The sequence below is a fragment of the Theropithecus gelada genome, chromosome 19, assembly GCF_003255815.1.
Source record: "Theropithecus gelada isolate Dixy chromosome 19, Tgel_1.0, whole genome shotgun sequence".
Lineage (NCBI taxonomy): Eukaryota > Metazoa > Chordata > Mammalia > Primates > Cercopithecidae > Theropithecus > Theropithecus gelada.
In genome coordinates, this window is record NC_037687.1 from 9,755,521 (window position 1) to 9,768,541 (window position 13,021).

The 13,021-nt window shown below is 52.3% G+C and overlaps 1 protein-coding gene across 1 annotated transcript in view; it reads right to left on the bottom strand.

The window, feature by feature from the left end:
• Nucleotides 1-13,021, bottom strand: part of COL5A3 (collagen type V alpha 3 chain) — a 52,523-nt gene that overhangs the window by 36,201 nt on the left and 3,301 nt on the right. Inside the window, exons 2-16 of the mRNA XM_025367855.1 lie at nt 11,718-11,876; nt 11,441-11,630; nt 11,203-11,359; nt 9,667-9,771; nt 9,187-9,339; nt 7,410-7,523; nt 7,166-7,312; nt 3,565-3,612; nt 3,447-3,488; nt 2,519-2,581; nt 1,768-1,842; nt 1,590-1,673; nt 1,363-1,419; nt 1,213-1,266; nt 707-760 (exon numbers count right to left, since the gene is read on the bottom strand). Of these exons, the coding sequence (XP_025223640.1) occupies nt 707-760; nt 1,213-1,266; nt 1,363-1,419; nt 1,590-1,673; nt 1,768-1,842; nt 2,519-2,581; nt 3,447-3,488; nt 3,565-3,612; nt 7,166-7,312; nt 7,410-7,523; nt 9,187-9,339; nt 9,667-9,771; nt 11,203-11,359; nt 11,441-11,630; nt 11,718-11,876 (1,502 nt within the window). The remainder of the gene's footprint in view (nt 1-706; nt 761-1,212; nt 1,267-1,362; nt 1,420-1,589; nt 1,674-1,767; nt 1,843-2,518; nt 2,582-3,446; nt 3,489-3,564; nt 3,613-7,165; nt 7,313-7,409; nt 7,524-9,186; nt 9,340-9,666; nt 9,772-11,202; nt 11,360-11,440; nt 11,631-11,717; nt 11,877-13,021) is intronic.

The following is a 13,021-nucleotide window of genomic DNA, read 5'->3' on the forward strand; positions in this document are numbered from 1 at the left end:
ATAAATGGTACAGTAAAAATACAGTATCATAATCTCATGGGACCAGCAACTTACTTATTTATTCTTATTCTTATTATTTGAGACACAGTCTCACTCTGTCACCCAAGCTGGAGTGCAATGGTTCACTGCAACCTCTGCTTCCTGGATTCAAGCTATTCTCATGCCTCAGCCTTCCGAGTAGCTGGGATTGCAGGCGCACGCTGCCATGCCCGGCTAATTTTTGTATTTTTAGTAGAGACGGGGTTTCCCCATGTTGACCAGGCTGATCTCAAACTCCTAACCTCAAATGATCCACCTGCCTCGGCCTCTCAAAGTGCTGGTATTACAGGCGTGAGCCACTGCGTGCAGCCAATCATCTTATAAGCACCGTTATGTGGTGCATGACTCTATCTGAAATTGACTTATTTGTCATTTCCTTCCATGTGACAGGCCTCTTTTTTGCCATGCTGTGTCTTCCACTTCCCCATCCGTTCATCCGGTTCTATTTCAGATCTCAGGGCAAGCGTCACTCCTGCAGGCAAGTCCTTCCTGACTCTACGGCCTGGCCGGATTCCTTTACCACACGTTCAGCGGAGCTGCTGTTCCCTGCCTTCGGCACTCTTGTCCCACTAATGACACCAGCAGACTCCAAGGTCACAAAGCCAAGGCTCATGTTGGGTGTCGAGGGATGGATAAGGGGTGGTCTGGGGACCTCGCTGTCACTCACCATCTTGCCCACTCGGCCAGGGGGTCCATGAGGTCCCTGCAGGCCTCGGGGACCCTAGAAGAAAGAGAAAAGGAGGAAGGAAAGGAAAATAAGAAGAAAGAGGGACTTATTCTATTGTACTAAAAAAAAATTAGAGATAGGGTCTTGCCGTATTGCCCAGGCTGGACACCTGGGCTCAAGTAATACTCCCTCCTCAGTCTCCCAAGGAGTTGAGGCTACAAGTGTGTGCCACTGTACCCAGCTTGGAAGGACATATTTATTTATTGTACAGACGGGGTCTCCCTATGTTGCCCAGACTGGTCTTGAACTCCTGGCCTCAAGCAATCCTCCCACCTCGGCCTCCCAAAGTGCTGGGAGTCCAGACGTGAGCCGCCATTCTCTAGGAAAGTCATGAATTGCAAGGGTATCCTCAGCCCCTTTGGTATTTTCCCCATCCAGCACTACGTCCTGTGGTCCTGGGGGAAGGCTCCTCCCATCCGATCCTGCCCTATCTCCACCAGTCTCACCTGTGGCCCTTCTGCTCCCGCCTCTCCTTTCAGACCTGGATACCCGGGGAGACCCTTGGGGGAGGAGAGATGGAGAAGTGTGGTTAGAAGATGATTCTTCTCCACTAATGGCATGCACCGCCCCCTCCATGCAGTCGTCCCCTTACTCACCACAGGGCCTGGGCGCCCAGTGAGCCCCACTGGACCAGGGGGGCCTTTCATAGAGAGCTGGAAAGACAGAGGGGTCAGAGCCTGGGGCCTCCCACAAGACCCCCAACATTCCCCGCAGAGGCATCTACAGGAGAAAAATATCCCCCCTCTCCTGCCCAGCCCCTCCTTACGCCCAGACTGTATCACTCTCTGGGGTTCCTCCCACTATGTCCACACCTCCCACTCACCTGAGTCTGCTGCAGAACTGCCTGAGCCTGGGCCTGCTGGAATGAGACTGGGGGTCCTTTAAAGGAGCCGCCTGCAAACTGGAACTGGGAGGAATTTAGTGGTGAGGGAAGCCCCCAGGAGAGCCCCCTCCTGGACCAGGACTCCACTCCCCAAGACTGGGCCACTCCATCTCCTTACCGGCATCATGATCACAGTGCCCGGTGGGCCTCGGATCCCATCAATGCCGGGGATTCCTGGGAGGCCAGCAGGGCCCTGAGAGAGGGATGGGGGAAGAGAGGTGGAGACAGGTAGAGAGGGAGAGAGAGAGCGAGGACAGGGGAGGCACAGAAGGATGAGTCAGAAAGAGAGAGAGAGGGAGAGATGGAGAGAGACAGAGACAGAATCAAAGAGGGAGCATGGCAAGGAAAGAGAGAGAGAAATAGAGAGACGGGGAAAGGAAAAGACAGAGATGGAGACAGAGACAAAGAGAAGGGGAGAGAGAGGCGGAGAAGGATGGAGGCAGATGGAGAGACATACAGAGACAGAAACAAAGAGAGACAGACAGACAGAAAAGCCAGGTAAAGAGACAGAGATGGAGAAATAGAGAGAGAGGCAAAGATAGAGAGATGGGGGGAGGGAGAGAGACAGAGACCAACAGAGAGAGACAGAAGAGAGACAGAGACAGAGTCACAACAGGAGAAAGACAGAGATGAAAGACACTCAGAAACAGAGACAGGCAAAAGAAGAAAAGCAAAGAGTAGGCCCCAGAAACACAAGGGGAACCAGAGAAATAGTTCACAGATGGGAGACAGAGAACAGAAGAGGTCAGTGCCAGCCCTGAGATGGTGTTCCCGAGTGCCACGCCCTCATATCTATGTTCAGACCATCATGCTCCCAGCCCCAAACCTCACTCCTCTGGGAAGTATACACTCCAGTGGGAGTCTCTTACCTGTGGACCAGGGTCGCCAGGGAATCCTGGGGGGCCAGGAGGGCCTGAGGGGCCAACCACCCCCTGTTGGGGACAGAGAAACAGGAGTCACAGGAAGTGCAAAGTTTGAGCTAGGCTGACTTTCAACCTACCACTCACTGACTCTAACCTCAGGCTGACCTCCCTACCCCACTACAGAGTCACTCCAACTCTTCCAATGCAATGCTGACCCACACTCACCCCCAACGCTACTCTCTGACCCCTAATCTTTTTTTAGAGATGATCTCACTCTGTTACCCATGCTGGAGTGCAGTGGCATGATCATAGCTCACTGCAGCCTCCAACTCCTGGGCTCAAGCAATCCTCCCACCTCAGCCTCCCAAGTAGTTGGGACTACAAGTGGGTACCACTATTTTTTTTTTTAATATGAGGCTATATTTTTTTGGGGGCCGGGGGATGGAGTCTCGCTCTGTCACCCAGGCTGGAGTGCAGTGGCACTATTTCGGCTCACTGCAAGCTCTGCCTCCCAGGTTCACGCCATTCTCCTGCCTCAGCCTCCCGGGTAGCTGGGACTACAGGCACCCGTCACCACGCCCGGCTAATTTTTTGTATTTTTAGTAGAGACAGGGTTTCACTGTGTTAGCCAGGATGGTCTTGATCTCCTGACCTCACGGTCTGCCCACCTCAGTCTCCCAAAGTGCTAGGATTACAGGCATGAGGCACTGCGCCTGGCCAATATGTGGCTATTTTTAAAGAGATGGGGTCTTGCTATGTTGCCCAGTCTCTATGTTGTTCATTCTCCCTATTTTGACTCATCCTTTCAGCCTCAAATGTCCACTACCCTCCACTTGGCCAGGCAACATTACACCCCAACTCCTCACTCCAGGGGCTTAAACACCACTCAGCTGGAAGGGAAAGACTGGAAGAAGGAAACTCAGCCATGACTTACTCGGGGTCCGGGGGCTCCTGGAGGTCCCTCAAACTGCTGCCCCTAAAGGGAGAAATGAGTGTCGACGACCCCTGTCATCATGAAGCCCCTCAACCCCCTCGCAATCCAGACCCCTCACCTTTTCAATCACTGCGGGCTCTCCTTTTGCTCCTTTCTCTCCAGCACCCTGGGGTGGGGTCAGGGGAGATGGAGAGACGAGATGTGAACTTGGACATAAACCCCTCAGCTATCTGATCACGCACGCGTGCATGCACACACACACAGGGTCTACCTTCAGAGCCGCTTCTCCTCTACTGTAACCAACATGCACTGAGAAGCTCAGCCCCCCCGCATCCACTAGGGAGTGCCATGTCAAGGTGAATAGCATGAACTCCACAGCCTGCTGCCCAATACTGATCCTGCATCTGCCTCTTACTAACTGAGTGATGTTGGGAAATTTAGTCAACCCCTATGGCCACTTACAGGTAATTGGTCCACCTGTAAAGTCAGTGGATGAATGACGACTGTGTGTATCGCATGCAAAGATGAATGAATTGAAATAATGCTTGGCACACAAAAGCACTCCAGGTAACAAGGTACCAAGGGCAAGTTAGTTACAACTATGTACCTATGTGCCTCTGCTGTGGAACACCTAGGCTTTTCCTTCCTCCCTTTCTCTCTTTCCTTCTTTCCCTCTTTCCCTCTTTCCTTTCTTCTTCTTCTTCCTCCTCCTCCTCCTCCTCCTCCTCCTCCTCCTCTTCCTCCTCCTCCTCCTCTTCTTCTTCTTCTTCTTCTTCTTCTTCTTCTTCTTCTTCTTCTTCTTCTTCTTCTTCTTCTTCTTCTTCCTTTCTTCTTCTTTTTTGCACCCTCTACCTCCTGGGTTCAAGCGATTCTCCTGCCTCAGCCTCCCGAGTAGCTGGGACTACAGGTGTCCGCCAACATGCCTGGCTAATTTTTATATTTTTAGTAGAGACGGGGTTTCACCATGTTGGTTAGGCTGGTCTCGAACTTCTGACCTCAGGTGATCCACCTGCCTCATCCTCCCAAAGTGCTGGGATTACAAGCATGGACCACCATGCTTGGCTCCTTCCTTCCTTCTCTCTCTCTCTTTCCTTCCTTCCTTCCTTCCTTCCTTCCTTCCTTCCTTCCTTCCTTTCTTCCTTCTTTCTTTCTTTTTTTTCAGAGTTACTCTATTGCCCAAGCAGGCTTTTCCTTTTTTCTGTCTTTCCCTTCCTTCCTTCCTTCTTTCCTTCCTTCCTTCCTTCCTTTTTTCCTTCCTTCCTTCTCTTGCTTGCTTTCTTTGCTTTGCTTTTTTTTTTTTTTTTTTTTTGAGACAGAATCACTCTATTGCCCAGGCTAGAATGCAGCGGTACAATCATGGCTCACTGCAACCTCGATCTCCTCAGACTCAGGTGATCCTCCCTCCTCAGCCTCCTGAGTAGCGGGGACCACAGGTGCACACATCACCATGCCCGGCTAATTTTATTTTTTGTAGAGACAGGGTCTTGCTATGTTGCCCAGGCTGAACTCAAACCAGGAGCCACTGCACCTGGCCTCTTTTCTTTTCTTTATTATTTTCTTTAAATTATTATCTTCTTTAAATAATAATAATAATAATTATTATTATTATATCCCTCTTTAAATAAAAGGGGATATATTTATATCCCTCTTTATAATAATAAATAATAATAATTATTATTATTATGTTGAGACAGAGTCTCCCTCTCACACCCAGACTGGAGTGCAGTGGTGCGGTCTCGGCTCACTGCAAGCTCTGCCTCCCAGGTTCAGGCCATTCTCCTTCCTCAGCCTCCTGAGTAGCTGGGACTACAGGCGCCCACCACCATGCCCAGCTAATTTTTGTATTTTTAAGTACAGACGGGCTTTCACCAATGTTAGCCAGGATGGTCTCAATCTCCTGACCTCTTGATCCTCCCGCCTCGGCCTCCCAAAGTGCTGGGATTACAGACGTGAGCCACCGTGCCCAGCCCAAGCCTCTTTTCTTTTCTCTAGAGACAAGGTCTTGCTCTGCCACCCAGGCTGGAGTGCAGTGGTGTGATCATGGCTCCCTGCAGCCTCCACCTCCTGGGCTCAAGCTATCCCCTCGCTTCAGCTGGGACCAGAGGCACGTGCCACCACTGGGTTCGGTTAATTTTTTCTTTATTTTGTAAAGATGGGGTCTCGCTATGTTACCCTGGCTGGTCCCAAACTCTTGGGCTCAAGTGATCTTCCCGCCTCAACCTACCAAATTGCTGAGATTATAGGTGTGAGTCACCGTACCCTGCCTCAGTTACCTCTTGATCTCTACCCTCTTCTCTTCTCCCTGCCCTTAACATAAAAACAGCCTAAAATTTGTACTGACTTAAGATGGTGCTTCGGAACAAGAGTCCACCATCTTCTTGGTTTGCTGTCTCTTGGAATAAACCTGCTTTTCCTTCCACCAGTTCTCGTCTCTCTTGTTTTCCTTTCAAATATCAAGCCACTGAGCTTGGGTTCGGTTACATCGAATGTGTATCCATTTTTTCTCTAAGACCAAAATGGAGCATGTTCCAAATCGGTCCACTTCTCTCCATCCCTCCCTCCCATCTCCCTCCAGGTCACATCCCCACTGCAGATTCCCTGCTGCCCCTCTGGCTCCCCCTACTGTCCATGTGCCATTCATCTGCCAGAGAGCTCTTTTTTTTCTTTTTCTTTTCTTTTTTTTCTTTCTTTTTTTTTTTTTTAAGAGATGGGGCCTCACTGTTGTCTAGGCTGGCCTCAAACTCCTGGCCTCAAGCGATCTTCCCGCCTCCGCCTCCCAAAGCATTGGGATTACAGGTGTGAGCCACTGCCCCCGGCCCAGAGGGAGCTTTCAAAACTCCAAGTCAGATCATGTTCCTTCACAAGTGCTCAAGTGGCATCTCCTGGTACTTGGAGTAAAAGCCAAGCCCCTCTGTCTAGTCACAGAGTCAACTATTAGCACAGTGTCTGACACAAGCAGGTGCCGAAGCCAAAAGAGAGACTGGCCTTTCGTGGCTCCTGGTAGGAATCCCTTCTAAGCCCTCAAGATGTGAGAAAAGTAAGTAAATAAAATAACACAGGGACAGAAGACCATATACCACATGTTCTCACTTATAAATGGGAGCTAAATGAGAAAACATGGACAAATAGAGGGGAACAGCAGACACTAGGACCTATCGGAAGGTGGAGGGTGGGAGGAGGGAGAGGATCAGGAAAAATAACTAATGGATACTAGGCTTAATACCTGAGTAATGAAATAAATAATCTGTACAACGAACCCCCCATGATACATGTCTACCTACGTAACAAGCCTGCACTTGTACCCCTGAACTTAAACAAAAGTTAAAAAAAAATGACAAAATAAAATAAAATAAAATAAAATTTTTTTTCCAAGATGGAGTCTCATTTTGTTTCCCTGGCTGGAGTGAAGTGGCACGATCTTGGCTCATTGCAGCCTCTGCCTCCTAGGTTCAAGCAATTCTCCTGCCCCAGCCTTCCCAGTGGCTGGGATTACAGGCGCACACCACCACTCCTGGCTAATTTTTTGTGTTTCTAGTAGACATGTGGTTTCACCATGTTGGTCAGGCTAGTCTCAATCTCCTGACCTCAAATGATCTGCCTGCCTCGGTCTCCCAAAGTGCTGGAATTACAGGCTGGAGCCACTGCGCCCCACCTAAATAAATAAATTTTTAAATAGGAATCCCACTCTCTTGCACCTAACCCCAGCCACCTAGACTCACAGGAAAGATCTGGAACTGAGTCCGAGATGGGTATTCTGCTGCCCGGAAGTCAGGGCCCATGGTGGAATCAGCTCCTTCTTCATCCTCCCTGGTTGCCTTGGTCTCCAGGGTCCCCAGCTCGGTTCCACTGTCAGGGTCCAAGCTCCCCTGAGAACATTAGGACAGACCAAAGTTTTCCCTGACCTCCTTATTGTCTACCACCCCCCAAACCCCTGAGGTCTTCCCTCTTCCAGCCCCATCCAACCTCTGGGATTGTGGCATTGGGTCCAGTAGTCACAGTGGAGATGACGGCCAAAGGCGTAGGGGTTGGAGGCAGATTTGGAGCTGGAGTCTCTGTCTTGGGGATGTCAGTGGAGGTCTGGAGCAGGGATAGAGGGAGCTTTGGGTCTCAGGTCAGGGCAATCAAGACAAAAGGGAGGCACCCTCCCACTGTCCCCAGGAGCTCCCAGTTTGGGGCCAGGACAGAGGAGGCTCCCCAAAGAGCACCGAAGGCCAGTGGAGACAAAAGTGTGCTGGCTGGACCAGGGCTTCCAGTAGAGGGAGCCATCGTGGATGGAGGAGGCGCTGAGCCAGCCTGGCCCTGGAACCCAGAGGTCAAGGTCAAGGTCTAACATTCAGGGCCAGGCTCCCGGAAGCCTAGCCCACATGTCCTCTCCCAAGGCAGAGTTCAGCGGCCAGTCAGCCAGGCCACAGTCAGAGAGGGAGTGGCGGCTCCTTCTAGCCTGCACAGCTGCAGAGGAACTGGGTCAAGGCAGGGGTTGGGGGGTGTGGGAAGAGGATGGTGGGGCCCCAGGTGAGGGGACAAGGCTAAGGAAGGGGCTGAAGAGGGGCCCACTACTCCTGGTGTCTGTATTCTTAGCCAAGAAGATCTGGAACTGAGATGTAGTGCAACCAGTGACTCCCCCACCAGCCAAAGACCCCAAGCAATGACCCCCACCAAGGACCCCCCAACCCAGTGACCTACCAAGAATGACCTACATCAACAGACCCCAATGATTCTAGAACCAGTGACTCACAAACAACCCCTCCCACTGGCATCACTGGCCTCAACCTGTTACTGCTCCATTCAGTGATTTTCCCAACCAGTGACCTCAACGAGTGACACTCTCTTGACTATTAGCACTAACTAGTGACTCTCCAACTAATAACCCCCATCAGTGACCCTTAATCAATTATTCCTCTAACCAGTGATGCTCCAACAATTAATACCCATAAATGAGCCCAACAAAAGTGTCCTAACCAATGACCCCCAAACAGTAATTCCACCTATCAATGACTTCCTAACTAATAATCCCGTTAGGGACTCCCAAATCAGTTACCCCATCTGCGACCCCCTGAAATCACTCTTCCAACTTGTGGCCCCAATGAGTGATGCCACTATGACTTCCAGTCAGTGACCATCCACCAACAACCCCCCAGTCATTGACCCTAAACTGGGGACATCGGTGGCACCAATAATGGTTTCTATCAATGACCTTCCACAGTGATCCCAGCTAGGTGCACCCCAAACACTGATCTCAATTAATATCTCCCTCGATGATTCCCCCCTATCCAGCAATCGCTATCAGGGAAGCCAAATAATACCCCCAATTAATGACTCTCCCAATGAATAACTGTCCCCAATGACCCCAAGAAGGGAACCCCAAACAATGACACACTAACTAATGAACACATCATTCAACCCAGCCAATGATCCCCCTTAAACAGTAGCCCTCATCAAGAACCCGCTTAAAATCAGGAGCTTATCTGGGTCTGCCCCTCCCTCTAGTGCCCCAGGACTGGAGATTGAGGGGGTCAGAGGTGGGAGAGCTTGTAAGATGGGACCCACTCCCACCCTGTCATCAGTCACCCTGACAGTCATCAGTCAGCTGAGAGAAGTCAGAGCTCATGGATCAGAGACCAGAGAAAAAGATCATAGATGAGGGACCAGAGATTAGTAGGGATGGGAGACTAGAAGTCAAGCACCAAGACCAGAAGTCAGATGGTCAAGGCCGGAAGTCAGGTGGTCTCAGGGCTCTTACCTGGTTCTCTGGGGAGTCAGGAGGTGGACTTGAGGTCAAAATTTCCTTGTTCTTCTTTTTCCTGCCCTTCCCCTTGCGACCTCGCCCTTTCTTCCTCCCTTTTCCCTTCCCCTTCCGCTGAGGACGAGGGGTCTCTGGTTCACCCTGGGGAGCCTGGGAGGAGGGTCCCAGTCAGGTCCAGAGCATCCCACCAGCAGAGACCCCATCCTTCAGGTCACCTGGGGTGAGGCTGGCTCATGGTCCATTGTGTCCTCACTCAGCCCTGTGACCTGGAGTTGATGTTATTCATGTAACCTGGGGTCAAGGGTGGCTCAGGAATATGACTTGAGGTCAAAGTCATTCACGCCTGGGATGTGTTTGAGGTCAGGGGTCACTTAACCCTCTGTCTAGGGGATGAGAATTCACTCTTTCCAGGGATCTGGAGCCGGGAAGGACCCAGCCTGTGTCCTGAGATTAGGAGTCATGGAGCCCCTCACTCACCCCTGTGGCTGCCGGTACCAGGTTGTCGCAGTTGGGGAGGTACCGCTCGCAAGCCTGGAAGGCAGCCTGAGGATCTGGGCTTATCAGCAGCTCCTGAATGTCTCCCTAGGGGGTGGGGGGTGTAGGAGTCAAGGAAGGCAGCCATACAGCCACAGGCTTACTCTGACCCCTCATCCCCCAGAAGTCCTACCCACCTCCTGGTACCAGGGTGTGATGCTCTCCCATCCAGAGCACACTACGTATAAGGAGGAGGTGACTCCATGACAGCCCTAGTGATTCCTCTACCCCCTGTAACTAAGACAAGGAAAGATCCTATCGGGGGCACACCCGATCCCAACCACAAGCCACATCCCATCCCACACATCTGCCCCACTAGGGGTGCATCAGTTCCTTCATAGGTTCAAGCAATTCTCAGCCTCCCAAGTAGCTGAGATTACAGGCGTGTGCCACCACACCCAGCTAATTTTTGAAGTTTTAGTAGAGACAAGGTTTTGCCATGCTGGCCAGGCTGGTCTCGAACTCCTGGCCTGAAGTGATCCACCCACCTTGGCCTCCCAAAATGCTGGGATTACAGGTATGAGCCACCGTGCCCTGCCAACACCATAAATTGCGACGATGCCTACTTGGCTTGTTGTGGGAAGATCCAGTATTAGGGATAAGGAGGAACATGAGGTAGATCAGGTCCTGGCCTCCCAGAGGTGACACACATCACGGTCACACACAGTTAACAAAGGTCTCCACACCCAGAACACACATCACACTGCCACACAACACAGCTGCTTGCTGGCTCCCAAAGTTATAACTGCCCCTATACAATCACACACTATCACAGCAACCAGCACCATCTCAGGTCACAGTCTCAGACACACAACACCACCAGATCAGATCTTTCCACAACAAGCCCAGTAGGCGCTGTCACAATTTATGGTCTTGTGGCTCTGCAATCTCACAGTCATGCACTGCAACGGCACACACAAGCATGCACTGGCACAACCGGATCTTCCTACAACAAGTCAAGTAGGCCTCGTCACGATTTATGGTGTTGGCCGGGCGCGGTGGCTCATACCTGTAATCCCAGCACTTTGGGAGGCCAAGGTGGATGGATCACTTGAGGCCAGGAGTTCAGGACCAGCCTGGCCAACATGGCAAAACCTTGTCTCTACTAAAAATTCAAAGATTAGCTGAGCGTGGTGGTGCACACTTGTAATCTCAGCTACCTGGGAGGCTGAGAATTGCTTGAACCCGTGAGGTGGAGGTTGCAGTGAGCTGAGATGGAGCCACTGCACTCCAGCCTGGGCGACAGAGCAAGGCTCCATCTCAAAAAAAAAAAAAAAAAAAAAAAATTATGGTCTTGTGGCTCTGCAATTTCACAATTCCACGCTGCAACGGTGTGTGAAAGCATGCACTTGCTTCCCTCAGCTTCCTGGGGATAGATTGAAGCTTGACATCTTCCTTCTTTAATATCCTCTCCAGATTCAGGCTGTAGACAAAACATCCAACCCACTGCCTCAGTTTCCCCCGTCACTGAACTCCTACCTCGAAAGTCTTCTCCCCAAGGTCCTGGGTCCCCAGCACAGTGAGTCCAGCTATGCTGATGAAGCGGGGGCCATGGCCCAAGACAGGCGGCTGGGCTTCACAGTCAGCTACCAGGGTCACCGTCTCACCATCTATGCTGACCGCCACACGGTGCCACCTGCAAGGGGACGGCCTCCGTGTGGGTGCTTCTCACCCCACCCCTCATCCACAGACCCCTGCCCACTCTCCCCATGCTCACCTGCCATCTGTGAGGTTGACCTGCTGGGGGAGGGGGCGGAAGGGATCACCTAGGAGACCCAGCGCTGGCCCCAGTGCCAGGCCCAACTGCCGGGCACCCCTTTCATCATAAATGGACAGCAGGACAGACTGATTGGCTGGCTGGCCCCGCAAGGTGATCAGCAAGGAGAAGTTCTCAGGAAAGTGGCCATCTGGGTGGGCAGAGGGAACAGGGCAGCTCAGATGGCCCAGCAGTGCCTCTCTCCAGGGAGGTACCCAGGCCTCCTACTCCAGCTCACCTGGAAAGAGTTCCCGCGTGGGGATGCCGAGTGTGCTGGCCTGGCCCACTCTGAATGCCCGGTCACCCTCTGGAGTCCTCTGGGGACAGAAGCCAGGCCCCTCGGGGACCCCAGCCTGTCCTCCCCGCACACCCAGGGCCTTCAGGACATCCACAGGATCTGCAGCAGAGAGAAGCCGTTGGGGGGCAGAGGTGGGGAACAGCTAGAACAAGCCCAGGACTCCAGGACAGAGGCTCAGGGTTTTTTTGGGGGGGAGCTCAGCCTCTCCCTCCCTCACACCATGTGTTTGTGGCTCAGGAAGAAGGAGCAGGCCTGGGCCCCCAGCACCCTCCGCCTCCTCATCACCCCACAGATGTTCCGACCTCAGCAGCCTGTTGACTCTGTTTTTATTTCCCCTTGGTTTTTGGTGAGAAAAAAAGTTGACCTAGTTCTGGGATGAATCAAAGCTTCCTGGCCTGAGCCCCAGAGTGGAACTGTCCCCCTCTCCCCACTCCCCCGCACAGGCTCCCTAGGGCTACATCCCAGGCCTGGAGCCCCCTTGCCAGAGGAAACCCATGTGGAGAGGAGGGGCTTCTAGTGTGTTTTCTTCCCCCACCTCCTCCCTCTCTCTAACCTCCTCCTTTGACCACTGTCACCCACAACCTCTTCCTTTTGACTACAGCCATTTTGGAGCTCCTCCCTCTGACCACTCTGCCTCTGACCATGCCCACTAACTTCTTTTTCCAGTTACCCCCTCTGGCCCTCTGATTTTCTTCTGCCTGACCCGTCTATTTCCTCTGATCTCCTTTTTCTGCCTGACCCAACGTCCGCCTTCTGACTTTCCCCTCTGACCTCCTCCCTCTGACTTTCCCCTTTGACCTCTTCCCTCTGACTTTCCCCTCTGACCTCCTCCCTCTGACTTTCCCCTTTGACCTCTTCCCTCTGACTTTCCCCTGTAACCTCCTCCCTCTGACCATCCCCTCCGACCTCCTCCCTCTGACTCTCCTCTCTGACCTCCACCCTTGGACTTTCCCCTCTGACCTCCTCCCTCTGAATGTCCCCTCTGATCTCCTCTCCTCTGACATTCCCCTCTGACCTCCTTCCTGTGACTGTCCCCTTTGACCTCTTCCCTCTGACTTTCCCCTCTAATCTCCTCCCTTTGACCCTCTCCTCCAACCTCCTCCCTCTGAGCCTCCCCTCTGATCTCTCCTCTGACTTTCCCATCTGACCTCCTCCCTCTGACTTTCCCTTCTGATCTCCTCCCTCTGACTTTCCCCTCTGACCTCCACCCTCTGACTTTCCTCTCCAACCTCCTGTCGTTTGAT